Source organism: Arvicanthis niloticus, chromosome 2 (assembly GCF_011762505.2).
Source record: "Arvicanthis niloticus isolate mArvNil1 chromosome 2, mArvNil1.pat.X, whole genome shotgun sequence".
NCBI classification, from domain to species: Eukaryota; Metazoa; Chordata; class Mammalia; order Rodentia; family Muridae; genus Arvicanthis; species Arvicanthis niloticus.
In genome coordinates, this window is record NC_047659.1 from 102,045,971 (window position 1) to 102,066,566 (window position 20,596).

General features: G+C 43.5%; 2 protein-coding genes across 6 annotated transcripts in view; one reads left to right on the forward strand and one right to left on the reverse strand.

Annotated features, from left to right (window-relative positions):
• The window catches only part of Pank2 (pantothenate kinase 2), a 33,525-nt gene extending 17,494 nt beyond the window's left edge, over nucleotides 1–16,031 (forward strand). For all 5 annotated transcript variants that reach the window (XM_034493745.2, XM_034493747.2, XM_076929782.1 and 2 more), the window contains 4 exons: nucleotides 1,043–1,219; nucleotides 4,779–4,902; nucleotides 10,378–10,503; nucleotides 12,975–16,031. In XM_034493745.2, coding sequence (XP_034349636.1) covers nucleotides 1,043–1,219; nucleotides 4,779–4,902; nucleotides 10,378–10,503; nucleotides 12,975–13,025 — 478 coding nt within the window. In that variant the 3' untranslated portion in view covers nucleotides 13,026–16,031. The remainder of the gene's footprint in view (nucleotides 1–1,042; nucleotides 1,220–4,778; nucleotides 4,903–10,377; nucleotides 10,504–12,974) is intronic.
• Rnf24 (ring finger protein 24) overlaps nucleotides 15,276–20,596 on the reverse strand; it is a 52,452-nt gene continuing 47,131 nt past the window's right edge. The window contains exon 6 of the mRNA XM_034493752.2: nucleotides 15,276–20,363. Coding sequence (XP_034349643.1) covers nucleotides 20,225–20,363 — 139 coding nt within the window. The 3' untranslated portion in view covers nucleotides 15,276–20,224. The remainder of the gene's footprint in view (nucleotides 20,364–20,596) is intronic.

Genomic DNA, 20,596 nt, shown 5'->3' on the forward strand with positions numbered 1-20,596 from the left:
CATGTTGGAAGTACAGGATTTGCTTCTTGCTTTTACATGGAGTTATTGTTAAAAGATTGCCTTGAGTATCAGAAGAGACATGGATGGATTTTGAAACAGTGTTGAGACTGAAATACTATGGGAAGTTTTTTTAAACTTTTTTTTTTTTTAATTTTTTTTTATGCATATGAGTGTACCACCACTGCTCTCTTCAGACACACCGAAAGAGGGCACCAGACCCCATTACAGATGGTTGTGAGCCACCATGTGGTTGCTGGGAATTGAACTCAGTACCTCTGGAAGAGCAGACAGTGTTAACTGCTGAGCCATCTCTCTCTCCAGCCCATTATGGGAAGTTTTGAAGGTGGACAAAATACATTTTGCATATGATATGGCTACAAGCCTGTGGGGGCCAGGGAGTGGAAATGTGGTTTGAGTGAGAATGTCTTCCTGTAGGCTTATATATTTGAATGCTTGGTCCCCAGGTGGTTGAAATGTTTGGGAAGGGTTAACGAAGGGTGGCCTTGTTGGAAGAGGTGTTTCACTGGGGATGGACTTTAAGGTTTCAAGAGCTCAAGCAGTTCCCAGTTAGCTCTGGGACTTGAATAACCATTTACCTAATGAGGATAAGCCAACAAATGAGAGTACTTTGGGAAATGAGTGTCAGTAGTGGACTCTGGTGGGTAGGAATGACATGTGCTTGAATGACTTGAGAGGTTGTTCTGCACTTGAGTACAGAAGGGTGCCAGCATGACACTAGGCATGTTGGCCGTATGTGTACCTGAGGCTTTCCTACTCATCAGGATTAGAGCACACTGGGGACACATACAGGGAGATGGGCTACATAGATTTTTTTCTAATTTGTTGGCTCACATGAATATGTGCGTTTTGTGTTTAAGAGGCACTTGTATTTATCTTCTTGCAAAGTTACCTTATTGGTAGCACTCATGGTTTAATTGAGGCCAAGAATAGACTGACACATAAATACTGTTTGGGGGTTCATAAGTCCCACATTTCCATTCCCGTGTTTTAAAAATACTACATTGTTTGCTTTTAATCATAGTCTTGGAGGAGGAACTTTCTTTGGTCTCTGCTGTCTTCTTACTGGCTGTAGTACTTTTGAAGAAGCTCTTGAGATGGCGTCTCGTGGAGATAGCACCAAAGTGGACAAATTAGTTCGAGACATCTATGGAGGCGACTATGAGAGGTTTGGCTTGCCAGGCTGGGCTGTGGCTTCAAGGTAAGGGAGTATGTGATGTAGTAAGAAATACAGGATGAAAATCCTATTAGGTATATGTTTTATTTTAAACAGTTTCATTGAAATGTGATTTATAGTTTTTTTTTCTTTTCTTTTTCTTTTTTTTTTTTAAGATTTTATTTATTATATATGAGTACACTGCAGCTGTCTTCAGACACACCACAAGAGGGCATCAGATCTCATTACAGATGGTTGTGAGCCACCATGTGGTTGCTGGGTTTTGAACTCAGGACCTCTGGAAGAGCAGTCAGTGCTCTTTAACCACTGAGCCATCTCTCCAGCCCATAGTTATTTGTTTACAGCATTTTTGGCTGAAGATGTAGTTCAGTTAGTAGAATACATGCTAGTGTATATGAAACCTACTAGTGTACGTGATCCATAGCGCTGTATAAACTGGGTGTGGTAGATGCCTATAATCCCAGTCCTGTGGTGGAGGATCAGAAGTTTCAGATCATTCTCTGCTTCATAGTTAATTAGAGGCAAGTCTGGTATACATAAGCACTTATCTTTTTAAAAATGTGTAATTTAGTGATTTGTTGTATATTTGCAGAATTTTGCAACTATTACTGTAATTCAATTTTGGAACATTTTTATCATTTTAGAAAGATTACATCCCTTAGCTATCATACACTCCTCCATTTCAGCCCTTACCCTTCCCAAAGCTGCTGTCTATGGATTTGCTAACTCTGAACGTTTCTCATATATATGGTATCATAGTATGATCTGTCATGACCAGCTTCATCTCTCTTAGTGTAATGTTTACAGAATTAGTTCTTTTTGTTGAATATTGTTAATGTACCATATTTTATGTATTAGTTAATAAATATTGGGTATTTCCATTTTTTTCTGGCTATCATGAAGAGTGCTGAACACCTGTGTGCTGTCTTTGTTTAGACATGTTTTTAATTTTATTTATTTATTGTTTGTTTTTTGATTCAGGGATTTTATTTTATTTTTTGCCCTAACTATCCTGGAACTCACTCTAGACCAGGCTGACCTCGAACTCAAGATCCATTTGCCTCTACTTCCAGAGTCATGTAATTAAAGATGTATATGTCCTGCTTTAATTTTCTTGATCTTTGTCTGGGAATGAAATTGCTGTGCTGCATGGTGACTTATGTCTAACCTATTGAGGAACTAATAGATGGCTTTCCAACATGACCACACCATCTTACAGCCCCAGCAACTTAAGACATAATTATTCTCCGTCTGTCTTTTGTTTGGGAACCACCCCCACCCCTTTTTATAAACGCTTTAGTAACTTCATTTTTCCTGTGCAAATGTTTAAAACTGTATTATTGACATAGCAGTAAAGAGTAAGAAAAAAGACAGCCCTGGGAATCCCAGGGCAGCTGCTTGGAAAGCGGCAGGAGTGAGAAGAGCAGAAGTCGTCCTAATGGTTGTTGGGATCCCAGGGCTCCCACTTAAGGACGGGAAGACAGTCGTTCCTCTGTAGCTCCTTTAAGTTTTCTCCTAATCTCTCTTACCTGTTTCCTGAATTGTTCATTCATCTCTACATCTGAGTCTTTGCTTTTCTTTCCTTTGGTGGAGCCTCTGTCTCCCCTCAACAGAGGCCAGAGTGACTCATCTGCTAAAGACTTTTCTTTCCCTAGTCTTTTGAGCCCTTTGTTGGCAATCTGTTGACTCTAGATGTTTCAGTTGAGTTCTTGATTCTCAGTTTCTTTCTGTTCTTTATATTTGTCTTTAGACCAGTACCATGTCCCCTTGTTTACTGCAGCCTTGCACTAAGTTTTTAAGGGGAAAGTGGCAGACATACAGGACACAAGCTCTCTAACTTGCTCTCCCTTTCCACAATTATTTTGGCTGCTTTGAATTCTTTGACTTTCTGTATGGATTTTAGTATCAACTTGGTAATGTCTGTAAAGAAGATAGCTAGGATTTTAATAGGGATTGTGTTGGAATCTGTTGACCAGTTTGAGGAGTAGTGCCAACTTTTATTTTTAATTATTTAAAAATTTTGTGTTTTTCATGGATGTTTGTATGTGTACCCAGTGTATGCCTGATGGCTATGAGGTTGATCTGGAAGTACAGTTATGAGTCTTCGTTTGTGTGCTGGGTCTTCTACAAGAGCAGGTGCTCTTAGCTGCTGAGCCATCTCTATAGACCTGAGTCTTTGATTCAGGAAGATGGACTTTTCGTTTCTTTAGGTGGTGGTTGTCTTTAAACTGCAAAGATTTTAGTACACAAGCATTATATTTCTTTTGTTAAGTATATGTTTATTTGGTTCTCTTTAATTCTATAAAAAAAAAAAATGGAAGTCTTTTTCTCCATCTTCCTCTTGCTGTTTTTGAGCCAGGATTTCACTGTGAAGCCCAGGTCTGTCTTGTCTCTTGGGTGCTGAGATGCTAGCCCGTGCCACGATGCTTAGCTTGGGACTTTCTATATTTTGTTTTGTTTATTTAGGTATGTAGTTTTTAAAAATAATTACTTTTGTGTGTGTGGGTGTTTTGCTTGAATTGATATCAGTGCAACATGTGCGTGCCGGGTACCCATTGAGACCAGAAGAGGACCTCAGATTTCCTGGGGGCCAAAATTAGATACTTACAGATACTTAGGAGCTGATGTGTGGGTTCTGGGAATTGAAAGGTTCCTCTGGAAGAGCATTCAGGGCTCTTACACTGAGCCATTTTTCCAGACCTCCTAGGTATGTAGTTTTGTATTTTTGTGTTAGAGCACATGTGTTTTTTGTTTTGTTCTGTTTTTGAGTCAAGGTCTTACTATGTAGCCCTGTCTGGCCTTGCTATGTAGACCAGGCTCTCCTTGAACTCTCAGAAAACTATCTGCCTCTGTCTCTAAGTGCTGGGATTAAAGGTATGTGCCACCATGCACAGCAGAGTACTTGGTTTTTAATAACAGAAAAGGCATTCATGTGCAGGTACTTACTGAGAAATAGGCACTGGATAAATATAATAGATTATGTTTTATTGGCAGTATTTGATCACTGGTCACTCTTCCTTATTCTTGTCCTTGGGTTTGGATCACAGTTACTATAGTAGCCTTTCTGCTGGTCAAGAAATTTGAAGTCTTACTTTCTAGGGCAGCCTGGAACTTTAGTAGGCACTGTGAGCCTCAGCTGTTTTGTACATTGTGTGCTGATCAAATGAGTTTTCTATAACATATGTAACTGTGACTATCTGAGAGAAACAGTTGCACAGTAGACATGACCTACCAATAAGAGATGTCTTCCTGGAACACTCTGCTGGCAGATCAGGCAGTGTTGCCTTTCGGGGGATGTACTGGAGGCTGCTTGGATATGGAACTATCTGGTACCAAAGTTGAATTTTAGTACATGACAGGGAATGTTACCTGCTCATTTAGAGTAATTTGTGGGCCTTTTTGTAAAAAAAAAAAAAAAAAAAAAAAAAAAACTGGGTTCTTTTCAGTGGATGCTCCTATCATTCTGTAATAAAGTGTAGAAAGACTTGCTATAAAGTCATTTTATCACAGTAAAGTAACATTGAAGTTCTCCTGGACGGTGTTGCCTTTGTTTCAGCAGTGAAATGTTTTTCCTCCACCACAGTTTTGGAAACATGATGAGCAAGGAGAAGAGAGAGGCTGCCAGTAAGGAGGACCTTGCCAGAGCAACTTTGATCACCATCACCAACAACATTGGCTCCATAGCAAGAATGTGTGCTCTTAATGAAGTAAGGGCACATGAGATTGTTCTGTTAACTCCAAGGGAAATGCTGACTTTCCTGAATGAGTCCTACCCCAACCTTACACAGTGTCTATCTTCTTACAGTGTGCCCAAATGTAGTTATATGGGGAAGACTTTAAATGTGAACTTTACACTCTAAAGATTCCTCTTCATTGATTGTCCTTTCATTCCCCACCATATTCCTTGTCTCTTCCTGAAGATCAGCACTGCTGCAATAGGTGGATGGTTTCTTTGAGGAGAATCTAGAGGGGACCAGGAAGAAGGCCAGTTTTGAGCTGCGGATGGGCTAAATGATGGGTCACAGTGGTAACTAGATGCTGTGTTTACTGGGTGCTGTTGAGGTGTGGAAAGGAAGCCACAGGAAGCCACTGGAGCTGGGAGAAGACTGAGCGGTCAGAGGAAGGCCCACCTTGGTTCTTCTCCACCTCAGCAGAGCTGTCTTCGTGCTTTCAGCTTCTTTACAGTGCTGCCTTGTAGCATTCAGGTCAAGCAGCATTGTACAGGGCTATGAAAGAACCAAGAATGGGCTGCCCTTAGGGAAAGAGGATCTAGGATTCAGTTGGTGCAGCTTTATGGCTTGTCCCTATTTATACACTTTGGTTTACAATTATTCTTTTAATAATACAGGCATGTGCCTTAAAAGGAGACCTCAATTTAGAAGTTACTAAACACCAGTTTTAAAAATTCCATCTTCATTTGAATAACATCACTCTTATTATATGTTCTCTTTCCTGTGCTTAAGTATCTAAACTTTTAGTTGTTGTGCATACATTTTATGCTTTTAACTGGAATACATGGTTTGTGGCTCTGTTTTGTGTATGCGAATGCATGTGTGTACATGTGCAGGTGTGGAGGTTAGATGGCAACCTAGGGTGCTCCTCAGGTTCTGTTTACCTTGTTTGCCTTGTTTGGTTTATTTAGTTTTGGTTTTGGCTTTTTGAGACAGGTTTTCTCTGTGTAGCCCTGGCTGTCCTGGAACTTCTTTTGTATACTAGGCTGGCCTCAAACTCAGAATCAAGTGATTCTGTCTCCCAAGTGCTAGGATTAAAGGTGTGTATTACCACTGCCCAGCTTTTTTTTTTTTTTTTTTTTTTAAACTGGCTAATGAGACCATGTTAGCCTCAAACTCCTAGAGATCTTGCTGTTCCCACTGGTTGAAACTTGTTGATTAGGCTGGGTGACTGTCAAGTGAATCCCTAGGATCTGCCTGCCTCGCTCCCTAGTGCTGGGATTATAAATGTGCCATTGCCGCTGCTTTCCTGGGTGGGTTCAGGGGAGTTCAACTCAGTGCCTCGTGTTTGCATGGCAAGCACTTTACTGACTAAGCTATCTCCCTACATCATGACTGTATATTTGATCAGATTCTTATTTTGTCATAATTATCCAAATAGAGCTGGGCATTTGGTTTCTTGGAAGTAGGGACCGTGGTAAGTATTTAGAAGTATGAACCTGTCCTTTGACTGTTTTAGTCTTGATATGGGGCTTTCTTGGGAGCAAACCTTGTGATCTTACATCATGATTGTGCTTAATAAATCCTAGTAGATTGCTGAGGGCTTTTACACAGGCAGGTCTCTGCCCATTTAGCAGCTTTAGCTCTGATGGCTGGACAGCTTTACTGATGTGGGTAGAATTTCAGGCAGACTTTGTTAAACAGGCTGTAAGATTTTGCTTTCTTGGTTCATAGATGAAGCTGAATTGTTTTTAACTGTCATATACCTTGCATAATTTGCTTCTTTGTGTCATATCCTGTTTTGGATTAGTTATTTTTCTCCTTGCTCTGACCAAATTCTTAGCAAAAGTAGCTTAGGAACAGGTTTTATTTTGGCTGACAGATGAGAGTATAGTCCATCATGGTAGGGAAGGCATGGTGGTAGAGTAACTTGTGGCAGAGTGTGAGGCTGATTATTTATATCTGAATATGCTAGGGAAGAGAAGACTGCTGCCTCTCAGCTGCCATGTCTCTTTTTTCCTTTTTTTTCATCGTAGGATGGTATTACCACATTCAAGGCAAATCTTCCTAATCACTCCTCTGGGAATGCCCTTATAGACACAGCCAAAGGTCTGTCACACTGGGTGCTTCCTATTCCAGTTATGCTGACAATCAGTATTGCCCCTTTCAGACTTATCCTTTGTCAACTTGGCACCGAAATACCTCACTTTAACATTCTGCTTCTTACCTCTAATGTCTCATTTTCTTGTCATCATAATACATGTTGTCTGACCTCAGCAACTAGTTTTGTCTTTTACTGAACCTTTTTCTACCCCAAATCTCCCACCTTGGTTTTTGTTGTCATTGTGTTGTTTTGTGGTCCACTGCATTGGAGTTGCTTGCGTAGGTAGGGCATTATTTACTTGAGTAAGGCAGTTTGGTTCTGAAGCTGAACATAGAGAACCATACCTTTCATCCTAGCATTCAAGTGGTAGAGATAGTCAGATCTCTGAATTCCAGGTTAGTCTGGTCTACAGTGTGAGTTCCAGTCTAGCTAGGACTACATAGTAAGAATGTGTCTTAAGAAAGTAGTGGTGGCACACGCCTTTAATCCCAGCACTTGGGAGGCAGAGGCAGGCGGATTTCTGAGTTCGAGGCCAGCCTGGTCTACAGAGTGAGTTCCAGGACAGCCAGGACTACACAGAGAAACCCTGTCTCAAAAAAAACCTAAAAAAAAAAAAGAAAGAAAGAAAGCAAAGCAAGACAAAGTTTGTTCTGAGACTTCCATAATTGAATAATGGTGAGGGTCTATAAAAACCAAAACCCAAAGTATAACTTGAGTATAATGAGGCAGAGTAAATAAGTCCATAAGGAGAAACCGGAGTATAGCAAGGAAACTACAGACTGTGGGCTCATGATGCCACCATTTAGGCTCCAGCTGGCTTTCACAGTTCTCTATGGAAACTATAGTTGCAGTTGTAGTTTCTCTCTTGAGCTGCCTTCACATGGAGTCATAGTTTTCCTTGGCAAATGACCCTTGTACCTGGCGTCTCCAGTGTTTTCATGTCTGCATTGCCACTTAGACTCTGCTTGGCTGCATTAGCTTTCTAGAGCCTTGGTGACTCCATCATTCTTGCATCCTTTAAAAACATCACATCCTGATTTAGTGGGTGTGTGTTGTGGTGTTTATAAAAAGATAGAAAAGAAGGGGTATGTTTGGTGGAGGGGGAAGGGGGTACCTCTGTGTGCCCATCCTTAGGCATCCCTTCCCCCTGAGGTACCAACCTTAGATGGTATAGTATAGAATAGTTTATTTAGGACATGAGGAGGGGAGTTGAGGGAGTAGTAGAGATACAGAAAGGCAGGGTGTGGGGAGGTGTGTGGTGAGTGTAGAGGAGGAGAGGCCAGCCATGAGCACGTGGGGGTGGGATGGGGAAGAGGGTAAGGGAGCAGGAACAAGAGAAGGAGAGAGCAAGAGAGTGCGGAGGGGCAAACAGCCCCTTTTATAGTGAGTCAGGCACACTTGGCTGTTGCCAGGTAACTGTGGGGCGGAGCCTAAAAGAAATGCGGACAGTGTGCGTTTGTGTTTGTGTGCCAGAGGTTGTGTTAAGTCAGGACAGCTATTGGGAATTGGTTTCATCCTTTTACCATGTGGAATCAAACTTGGCTTATCAGGCCTGATGAAAAACACTTTACTACTGAGTCATCTTACCAACCCAACTCTGAGATTGTGACACCTGCAAGACTGTACTGAGCTGCCTCCTTCCTTCAGCTCCAGATACAGCTGTGCTTCGTCTCTGACGGTGACAGAGGCCTCTGGGTGTCTGAACCTAGAAAGACACTGTCAGTATTTTTGGAGCAAGGTGTCATTAATTTGTTTGGGTAGTTTTTTTTTTGTTTTGTTTTGTTTTTGTTTTTTTTTTTTAAGATGAGAGTTTCTCAAATAAGATTCCATTGTTATGCCCTGGAGCTTTATGATGGTGTGCTCTTAACCTCAGCGTCTGTCTGTCTGTCTGTCTGTCTGTCTGTCTGTCTGTCTGTCGTCTTGATGACCTGTCCGTGGTTTCTGTAGTGGCACTGATCTCTTTAACAGTTAGAGTCACTTAAACAGGATTCAGGCTCCTTTCTTTCACATTGCCCATTTTCCATGTGTCTTGGATGGTGCTTCATGTTCCAGACCTCCTATATCCTTCCAGCAGCCCAGTCTGTTCTATGGCGATGGCCTCACTTCTTGGTCCCAGTTTATTTTAAAGTGTAATAATAATAATAATAACAACAACAACAGCAATATTAACATATAATAAAATATATTATTAATATATAATAATGTAATATATTAATGTATAATATGATGTATAATAATAATAGTAATAATAATAATAATAATAATAATAATAATAATAATAATAATTATCATTATTATGAGGTTGGGAGTATGCATGTGTCATGGCATGCAAAGTTGGTTCTGGCCTACCACCTTTACGTGGGTTCTGGGCCTTTAGGATTTGAGGTAAGCGTTTTTTGCCTGATCTCTCCATTTTACTGGCCCATTGGTGACAATTTTCTGTGTTTCTTTTCTGTTTTCTGTTCTCTAGAAGATATACCTCCTTTTCTCACTCCCTCATTCCTTTCCCTTCTCTTTTCTCAGTGCCTCTGTTTCTCTCTCTTGTACATGTGAATGTGCAGCTAACTTGTACATACCCATGCTCATGGCCAGAGCAAAAAACTGTGTGTCTTTCTTTATCTTTCTGCATCTTACTGTCTTGCTCTCAAGATCTACCTGTCTTGAATTCCTAATGCTGGGCTTACGGGCATGTGTAGCCTGTCTAGCTTCTTATTTGAGTGCTGGGGTTTGACTCATGTCCTCCTTCATGCTTGCAGAACAAGTACTGTTACTTACCGAGGTATCTGTCTCAGACTCTGTATTCCTGTTCTTGTTGGCAAATTTCTGGCAAGGGCAGTTTAGGGAAAGTGAAGTTATTTGAACTAGTGAGGGGAATTGCTTGTGCTTATGGCAGTGTGAATGTGAGGCTCCTGAGCACCAGTGGATGAACCAGGAATGAGAGAGAGCACGGTGACTGTTGGTGCTCAGCTGGCTTTCTGTTTTCCTCAGAGTGCCCCCCACCCACCAATTTAAACCTCTCTGTAAGTACCTTCACAGATAAACCTAAAATGGGCCTCACTAATGCCCCAGGATATCTTAATCTAATAGGTTGACAAAATTAATCATCAAGAGTTCTACTATTTTTTTTTTAGCTTACCGTTAAATTTTCCTCATAATAATGTTATTGTTTATCATATTTAATACAAGTTTGTTTGTTTTTTTAAACTAATCATTCCGTGTATACTTTTGGGCAAGCTTGCAGTGCGCCCAGCTTGTGTAAATATCAAATCTCATTAGACCTGAACCAACTGGATTGAATTTGATCCATCAGTCAAGTTGTTGCTGAAAACTGCATGATCCTGCTGGGTTTAGCTTTATGAGGAAACAGAAGTCAGGGTATGGACTCACTATTGCTTTTCTGTGCTCAGAACATTAACCAGGTCGTATTTGTCGGCAATTTCCTGAGAGTCAACACGATCGCCATGCGGCTTCTGGCATATGCTCTGGATTACTGGTCCAAGGGGCAGCTGAAAGCACTGTTTTCAGAGCACGAGGTGAGTGACCTGTTGCTGATACTGTCCTGCAAACACAAGGGTACAGAATGAAAGGACTGACCTGGGCTGCAGTGAGTGTCCTGTTCTCACTGTAACTGTGAAGTGGCCTTGGGCTTTATTGTTGTTTCTGAAAACCGTTTTTTAACAATGTACTGAGGTGAGTGCTGAGCTAGTTTAAGCAGTTTTGTTGTTCTTGGAAGCAGGGCCTTGCTGTAAGCCATAGTTGTACTGGAACTTGCTACATAGATCAAGCTGCTTTTAACTTTCTACAATCTCCCTAATCTCTGCTTCCCAGGGCTGGGTTGACTTTTTCTAGGTAAACCATGGTTTACCTAGTTTCTTAGACTAGCATCCCACCTTCTCACCATCTATACAGATTAAACATCTCTGGGCAGCAAAATCAAAACTTGAGTGCTGAGGTTTTTGGATTAGAAGTGGGACACCAGTTAGTCTATGCAGATACATTAAAATATCCCAACCAGAACTACTTCTGGTCCCAAGCAGTTTTGATAAAAGGAACTCAGCCTGCAGTCACATCTTCATGGGTTTTCTTTGGTTGCTCATTTTTCCCCTCTGCTTAGCTTGGGCCATTTGTTCTTGGCTCCTTTGCTTAGTGAGGCTTCTCACTTGCATAGTGATGTCTGCCCTTGCCATTTATTATTGTGGTTCTGAGGTACAGAGCTTGCCTGCCCTCTCAAGGCAAGGCAGTTGGTTAAGCAGTTTGGAGGTATGGCATGCCTTTGTCCCAAGCCTCCCCTTTGTTACTTAATCCTTTCCACAGTGGTGAATAGCCACTGTAGCTTTTTCCTTTATTCAGTAGTAGGTTCTGGGTTTTGGTCTCAGGTAACTTGGGTGTGCTGTCGTTTCTCTTGTAAGGTACCCTCGGACATAGGGAGGTGCTTAGAGCTGAGAGCTTGGGTGTGCTCTGATGGCTGCTGGGCATCGTGTTGTCTGTCCCACTTGCTTAGGTGTGATGCCTACAGTTTGTCTTTTTTTTTTTTTTTTCCTTTTGTAACAAATAGAGGAACTGGGACCTTTTTAGTTATAGTTAGTGTGTTCTTTAGACTCTACCTCAAGGATGTTTTAGTTTTCCTGTTTTAGTTGTTTTGGGTGGTCCTGAGGAATTGAACCCTGGCTCTGTATTCCAGCCAGATGCCCAGCCCAGTTGTTCTTTCTTGCAGTATTTTTAATTTCTGACATCCTGCTTGGAGACTGATGTAGTCAGACCTTTGTATGATTCTTCTGACTCCTGTTATCATTCTCTGTTGGTGAGGGTTTTTGTCTCATTTAATATTTTTTATCCTTTTTTGGTTTGGTTTCTGGTTCCTGTTTGAGGTCACTCTTTACTGTTGGAGTCAGTAAGGCATGTATTTTTTTCCCCCTTTTTTCAAACTGAGTTTCACTACGTAGCTGGCTAGCCTGGCTGTAGACCAAGCCGTTGAACTCACCTTCCACCCTTACCTGCTCCTGTATAGGTAGGTTTGGATCTTTTCCACTTCCCCTCCCTTCCAGACCATTCAGGTGTTCATCCTCCATGATTAAACTTTAGTGTCTCTTCTCACCTTCAGTCTTTGGCTGTTGGAAATATACAGGCCTGGCCCAGGACAGGATAGCCACTACCTGTCATTGTTAGGGTTTATTGCTGTGATGAAGACCATAATCATAAGAAGCTTGGGGAAGAAAGGTTTATTTGGGTTACAATCCCTCCCTGGCCACAGTCCATCCAGGGAAGGCAAGGCAGGAACTCAAACTGGGTGGGAACCTGGAAGGAAAAGCTGATGCAAAGGCCATGGAGGAAAACTTACTAGGTTGCTCTGCATGGCTTGTTCAGCCTTTCTTAAAGAACCCAGAACCACTTACCCAGGGGTGGGACCCCGACAGTGGGCTGGTTCCTCCCACATCAGTCACTAATCAAGAAAATGCCAAATAGATTTTTCTATAGGCTAGTCTAATTGGCATTTCTCAATTGAGGTTTCTCTCCTCAATCTGACTCTAGTTTGTGTCAAGTTGATAAGAAACTCAGCAGAACAAGACCTTTGCCAGACCTTTCTTCCCTCAGCTGCTGTAGGACCCTCTCTTCTTGTTGGGCATCTCCAACATCCAGCCCTTTCCTGCAAGAGAGTTCCTTAGGGCTTTTCCAGACTGGATAAGCTCTGTGTGCATGGGAAACAAATGGGTCAGGTGTTAAAGGGATGTGTAACTTCATTTAATTTAGTAATCATAATTGTGGGATTTAATGACCTTACTGGGTTTAAAGGGCTGGTTCAGTAGCTGACAGCACACAGTGCCCTTGCAGAAGACCTGAAGTTTGGTTGTCTGTACTTCTGTTGGGTGGTTCACAACTGCCTAACCAACTCCAGCTCCAGGGGATCTGATGCTTCTGGCTTCTGTACATATGTGCACACTACCCCTCCCCATACATATTTAAAAATAATTTTAAAAAATCTTACTTGTGGTGTGTCAATTTTCAGGGTTATTTTGGAGCTGTTGGCGCACTCCTTGAGCTGTTGAAGATACCCTGACTTACCTAGAGGACTTCCTGAAACCTGCCACAGGGACATCTGTGCATTTTTTTTTTAAGAGACTCAAGTTTTATGATCGTGTACTACTCAAATCAGAGCAAGAAACAAATGTATTTTTCTAAGACATCAAGATAAATTCTTTTGTCTAACTTAGCATTCAGTAAGGATCCACCTAAGCCCCCAATCTAGGCAGTGTGAAGATTTTGTTTATACAGTGTTCTTTGGGCATCATTATTAACCCCTGAGGTGCTTTGGAATCCCAGCATCACCCACTGGGTATGCATGGAGCTTTCTGGACTCCTGACAGCAACTGACTGCTTGTCCTGTTGAAATATATGTGAGAGTCTAACCAGTTTCATCAGTATCCCTTGGAGGTCATCTTCCTTTGTGCACTGGGTCATGTTTAGCCTATGATAACATACTGAAAGTAGGTTATTTCAAGCTTCTGAAAACTTGGCAGGTTTGTTCTGCACCTGATGAAGAGATGGCCTGCATTGTAGCTGAAGGCAAGGGTGGGCCTCTCCACAGTAGCCTTGGAGCTTGAATGGAAACCTCAAGCTCTGTTTGAGGATGTTTCTGCTATTCAGCTGTGGGTTCTGGTGCCGGCTCTGGGGCAACAGAAGGCGCTTGTTGGTTTGGACCATAAGAACTCAGGGTTGGATTTGGCTGGCTAGCCTGCTTGATGGTTCCCAATTCCCACAGGGATATAGCTGCCTTTTATTATATACTTTGGCCCATTAGGACTCAGGGTTCCATTGTGCTTGGGTCTCACACAGCACAGTACACAGGATGTTGAAGGGATGCTAGTCCTTCCCTCCTACCCTGCTTTGCCTCCTGAGAGAGATCCTCAAAACTGTCTCTCCAACTACCATTTGTACCAGAAAGTTTCTCCATCTGTGGAAGAGCTGTGTCCTCCCTCCCATCCCTCAGGTGACTCCTATGAACTGGTCTGGGGAATGGCTTGCTAAGCAACTGAGCTGTGTTGTGTACACTTGGGCTATTTAACAGTTGTGACCAGTGCTTTGTGTTTGTGGTTCTGTCTACATTGAAGCTCCCACAGTGTTAGAAGAGCAAGCCTCATAACGGGATCACAACAGGATGCATGGTACTGTTCTGCACCCACCCATCATTGTCTATTTCTTCTTTCCTCAGTGTGTGCTCAGCCCAGTGTCATTCCAGGAATGGGTTCTATTTCTTTTAAATAGTTGTGAAGGCTAACCTCAAACTCAACTATAATACTGTATAGCTGAGGCTGGCCTTTGAACTGCTGATCCAGTTGCCTTCACCTCTAAAGTGCTGGGATTATAGGCGTGTGCCACTAGTAAACTCTGTAAATACAAAGGGTTGTTTCAGAGCCTCATCTTAGCCAGTTCTCACCTGCTTCTCCTGCTTCCCTGGCTGCTGTCTCACTCTGGCAGTTACACTCTAAAGCTCAACCGTGAGTCTCTCCTAGCTGTCTTCCTGTTGGTTCCAGCACTATTTGCAGAAATATATACATTGCACCTCACAGCCACTTCTGAACCAGGAGTTACTTCTAGTGTCTGTTGCAACCATCTTGTCTTTTCTCAGCTGTCCAATCCAGGTCTTGTTTGATAGCCTAAAGCTTCACTTCACTCCTCCCATGCAGAAAGGAAGGTTTGTGGCCCTGGAGCACAAAGTAACTTGCACTTAGATGGGGGAAGGATAGCCAGTGTAAAGAAGAAATACTTTGTGGGCCTCAGTGGCTGGGTGTAGTTTGGTTTTAGAATGCCTGGTTTTGAGAACTCCCAAAGCACGGGGTCATTTGGGATCAGAGACAAAGGGTGTAGTTATTTGTGGGAGGATTTAGTAAACCCCAGAGCATAAGAAAACAAGACAGATGGGCAGTGAAGGAACTGTTACAGGGAAAGCCATGGGGGGGGGGAGGGGGGTTATAGCAATCTGGGAGTCCAAGAGCAAACTGTTACAAAGAGTACTAGACAGATGGGTTACAAGGTTGCTCAGAGGTTATGTGTGCTTTGGTGAAGCCATAGGCTGAAGCAGTTCAGAGCTGCTCACCACCTGAGGTTAGGGTTAGGGCATGTTCTGGGAGTGTTGCAGACTGTCAAAAGACAAAAACTATATACATCAAGCCACTACAAATGCTGGTGGTCACAAATGGTGGTCTGCAGCTTGTTGTCTCAGAGGCCTGACTCCTTCTCCCCCATCAGCATGGCACACCATACCCATCAGGCCCACTAGTGCAAAAGTTGACAGGTACATAATACAAAGTATTTCAAAATCTGCTCTTTATTTACACGTGTTTGGGTCCATTACATGCATGTGTTTTATTTTTAAACAAGTGATTAGCAAAAAATGCATTAAACTTTTAAAATAGCAATTAAATATACAAAAATATAGCTTACAAAAACCAATATTTAAAAATATTCTGCTGCAGAATTCTTAGTGTACAAACACGTCTATGAAACCTGAGGCTCAGCATTTCATAAACCTTTTTTGAGGGAGTTCTATCTAGTAAATAAGCCCCATAGGGCTAAACTGCAAGACAAAGGGCCACTCCTCCACATTCCTAGACGCAACTTGTCAGCAGACCTAGAGGCAATGGCTCCAAGCTGTCACAGGAAGATGGCCTGCTTCACCACAGTCTGGAAGGAGAGGCATGGATGGCGCTGAGGTTTCAGCCACACAAGTCCCTTAACACTAGTGAGGTCATGATCTGAGCTACAGGGTGTCTTTGAAACAGCAGGGGTAGCTTTCCCTGATCCTGTGAACAAAGGAACTAAGAATTTAGATACATGCTGATCTAACTGGAATAAAAGCATCTTGAAATAATTTGGGTTCTAAAGCTGAATCTGAAAACAGTGACAGGTAATTCATTCAACTCACTTAGTGAACTCAGTCCTGTTAATCTTATTTTTAAAACCTTTACCTGGCATTTTAGGTCCCTACCTCTAACATTAAGTTAAATACTTTGATGGTCCCATTTTAAGCAATTTTTAAAAAAATAAAAATATATTTTTATGTGTATGTTTGCTTGCATGTACATGTTTGAACCTGGCCAGATCTGAAACTGAAGTTACAGATGAAAGCTGTGAGCTGGGTTCTATGAACTGAACCTGGACCATCAGAAGAGCAGCCAGTGCTCTTAGCCACTGAACCATCTCTCCCCAGCCCTCAGGAGGCTCTTAACAGCTGCAGGGGAAGATGAACCAGGCTAGAGATTTCATCAAGTGCCAAAGGGGTGGGTCTTCACTTGTCAAGATTCATCTTGGGTGAGCATGGGCACACTTTACCCACTGGCTGCTGCTTGGGTTGCAGGGAAGCAGGTGAGTGGGGAAGACTTTGGGTAGTGTGCCTGGAGAGTAAGGCACAGGTCTGCTTTCTCCTCACTGGCTGCCTGTAGGAGACAGCTTTAATTTTTACCTTACAAGGAGAGAGGGCAAAATGAAAGTTAGGTGGGAGAATTCTGTAGGGAGTATTTGCTTCTGTCTCATTTGCAGACACTAATGCCTGTTAGCCCTGGGGACTTAGGAGGCCTCTACTTTAATACCTGCTTTCCTGCCTCAAAAACACTGGCACCAACGGAGAAGGAGGAAGGTGGCAGCTGGCCCAGGCACCTAGAGAGACTGCTTAGGGTTATCCTGGAGAGGGTAGGGAAAGCAGCTGTGCTGTTCTATGGGGGACAGGATGTATCTGTGAAGGAAGCCATAGAAAAAGGAATGTACATGCAAAGACAACCTCTACTTCAGACTTACCTGCCATACAGATACTCTTCCCCCCTCCAACACATTCCCATAAAAGGAGACTAAAGAAAAATGAATCCAGTGCTCATGGGATAGTTTTGCAAGGAAGACAACTATTATATGAATTTTGTGAAGGATTACCTATTCAAAGACTCAAGGAAGACTGAGTAAGTCAAGATTCAATGTGGAGGCTAGGCATGGTGCTCTGCCTTTAATTGCTGCAGAGGCAGAAGTTGCTGGATTTCTGATTTGAGGCTAGCCTGGTCTATACAGTTTCAGGATAACCAGGAGTACATAGAACCTGTCTCAAAGAGATTGTGGTGGAGCCAGGGCTCATAGTTCAGAAGTTCCTGAGTTTGTGACCAGCAAGGTATGTGCTATCAGCAGCTCCTGCTCCCCCATGCCCATGCCTACCAGACTGGACTGGCAGATCATCTAGGAACCTTGCTACGGTTCCTTAAGGAAAGGAGGGTCTGAGAAGTTAACTTGCAGAAAAGCACAAGAAGTCAATTCAAACTAGTCCAAACACTAATGCATAGAGCTCTCAGGGACTTCTATAGGTATCTCAAATTCCCAGAAAGGAAGTGCTGTAGGTATTCAGCACAGCTTAGAGTGGCTGTTCCAACTTAGAGATAGCATGCTTTGGAACAGAGCCATGGAAAAGATCTTTTAGTCAAGTCTTGTCAAGAACAGCATTTGGCAATGGTAGGAGGCCCTGTTCCTCAGTACAGATCTCACCAAGAGGCTACCTGTCCCTACCTGGCTGTTTTGTTCTACTTCCTGGTTAGGCAAGGCAAGTACATGTTAAAAGAACCTTAATAATCAGGAATAGACCAAACTAAATTACATACACTTGGCAAAGAAAAGCTGCAGATGTCAATTTCTTGTATGTTACAGTGACCCAGGTAGGGTAGACAGGTTTTGTTAATGCTACAACCTACAGGTGACACCCAATCCTCTAGCTGCGTAAGACAATAAGTCCAGTGGTCTAAGAGTATACCCAAACCCTCACACATCCACACAAAAAGGCTGACAGAAACTTAGGAATCTATGCTGTGGACAGGGTGGTCTCATTGTAAGTTTGGGCCTGAGCGAGTATGGCTCCGCCATTGCTGCAGATACATAGAAGCCCTGGTGGGGGACCCAGACATGAGAAGCAAAGATTGGGCTGCTGTGGCTGGCAGGTAGCAGAAGTGTGAGCAGTGGCCAAGATGAGAAGCACTTTGCAGTTGCAGCTTCCAGCCTAAGGAGTGCCTTTTAGGAAGAAATCACATTAACAGTGGCTGGGCAAAAAAGGTTAGGGGACCTCATTCAGATCGATCAGAGCAAATCACCCAGGATTCCCCCAGTGGCCTATTCAGGCTGCACACCAACCACCTCAACTTATCCGAAAGTCTTATGAGCAATTTTGCCTCTAAAATGGGGCTTTGGTAATGCTGGCTTTTGAGTAGCTGAGTCCAAGGACAGGTAAAGCTGAAGCTAAAGGCCAAGATTCTATGACAGCTGTGAGTGGCAATAGTTTGTAGTATTGACCATATGGAAATCTTTAGTATCCAGTTATGCAATATGAAATGCTAGATGCTAACCTATAACAAAATTAAGCCAGGAGAAGCCCACTTCTGGCATTGGTCACTTGAAAACATTTCACTGTAAACTGAGTGTGGGCATTTGACTCTGGTACTACAGACAGAGGGACATAGGTATGAATTATTGGGGTCTATCAGGCTAAGGCTCTCAGAAAAGCTGCCCACTCCCTTGCCTGCATAGGAGTCCGTTTGTGGCCTGCCACAAACAGCACACTGGGAAACAGCTTATTCTTTCCAAGTGGAGTTGTAATTTTACAAATAGATTCTGCCAAGAGCCCCTATTCCCACCCCTGCTGCCCCCTTTTGCAAAAGGATCTCACTATGAAACCAAGTCTGGTCTCAAACTTGTGACCCTGCCTGCCTGAGCTGGGGCGATAGAGATGCATACCACCACAACCTGGTTTCCATAGCACTTTTTAGACAAATAGGATTTTTTTTTCCTCAACTGATCCCAGCTACTGGAGGCAAAGCAGGTCCCCTCTCATTCTACGACTAGATAAAATCCGAGAACAGAGCAGCACTGCCTATATCTCCACGCCAGCGTGTACTTCCTGAATAAATTTCCTCACACCTGTGGGATGGAGCAGAGCAGAGCAGTTGACGAGGCATTGCAGTGGCACTGTTGTGACAAGGGAAGGGAGAACAAGCTGTGTAAGAATAGTCTGTGCTTCACACGGCGAATTTACACTGTTCACAAAGCCTATTGGAGGCAGTTATCTCTAGAAAAGTTGGACAGAAAGAGCCAAAGAGCAGCATGCATTTTCCCTATAAAAACACCTTCAGTTAGGGATCTCAAGTCCACAGAACTGAGGTACACACCAACAGAAGGCCAGCCATGCAGGAGCTTCCTCAAACTATTTACAACTCCAAGTGGCTCACTGGCTTCGGAATTACAGGGAGCTTATTTGGGATAAATGTTTAAAACTGCAGTAAGACATTTTTCTTATGTAGAAAAAGAGCAGAGGAGAGGCAGAGAGAAGCCGAAGCGTCTGTCCTGGCCATCCTGGTGGGTGTGGACTGGCTTTGCTAAGAAAGAAGCTCTTCTTTGGAGCCATCTGAGGGGCCCAGGGAGACTCCTTAGCCAGTGGGCTGAGGCCAGCAGCTATAATGGAATCACACACACTTGTGGTACACTGGAGCAGCACCCTGGCCCCTGGGTCACACAGGGACAGCAGAGACCCAGGGTTGAGCTCCTGCTGGGTCTTCCTGATGACGAGGAGGGCAAACAGAAGAGGGATGGCTCCTAACCAGGCCTTTCCAAGTACTTCCAATGGCTTCAAACTTGGAAGATTTGACAGCAAGTGTGAACTGGCACGTGTGACAGGGGTTCTGCTGCTGTTGTTTCCAAAGTCTTCAGGTTCCAAGATGGCCCTATTAAAAGAAAAGAACCCGAAAAGCCTTACAGGGGCTGCCTCACCAAATACTGGCAGCCAGTTGTGCTTCAGCTGATGAACAGCTGGGTCCACTTGACTCGGGATGCCAAGAGGACGTGTGGCAACAACAGGCTGTCAAGTCTGCACAGCAGCATACAGGTCCACAGGTGGTGGTGGCATCAAAGCCCCATTCACAGTTCTGGTCTCTAACACCTGTGCTTATCTCCCCTTTTGCTTGATGTGGAGGTGCCTGGGAGACACAGGAGATGCTCAGGAAACTTCTGAAACCACACCCGCAGGCTCATCCACTCCTTTTGGCATAGGGTGATATCAGGGTGCTTTGGTTGTCACAAGATCCAGATGCCTAGGGTCTCAGCTTGCCTGGCTCAAGAGTTCTTCATGAGGCAAAGGAAGTGACAGTGGGTGCCCCAGGCAGAGAGCAGCCAAAGCGGAGTCTGCTTGTGTTCCTCCTGGCTCCATACTGATGTGTGCAGCAACAGTCTGATCCTTGCAGCAAGCTATACAATATTCTCTGCCCCAGGGAGGGGCTCCTGAGGGGGACCGCGGTCCTGTTTACTGTGCAACTGGGCCAGCTGCAGCACCGGCATGTTGCACAGGGGACACACTTTTCGGACTTCCAGCCACTTAACAAGGCACCTGCAGAACAAGACAGCCAAGTGGGAGACATCAGCTCCAGACTTACAACAGCCCCTGCCTGAGCTCACTGCTGAGACTGTCAGTTACACAAAGCCAGTGTGGAGTCTGAGGAGGGAGCTCATCCCTAGAGTGCACCTCACCCTCTGACAAGCCAGAGCCTTCTGTCTCCTACAGGCTGACATGAAGGTATCACAGTCAGTACTTTATACTCCCAGTCACACATGACATCTTAT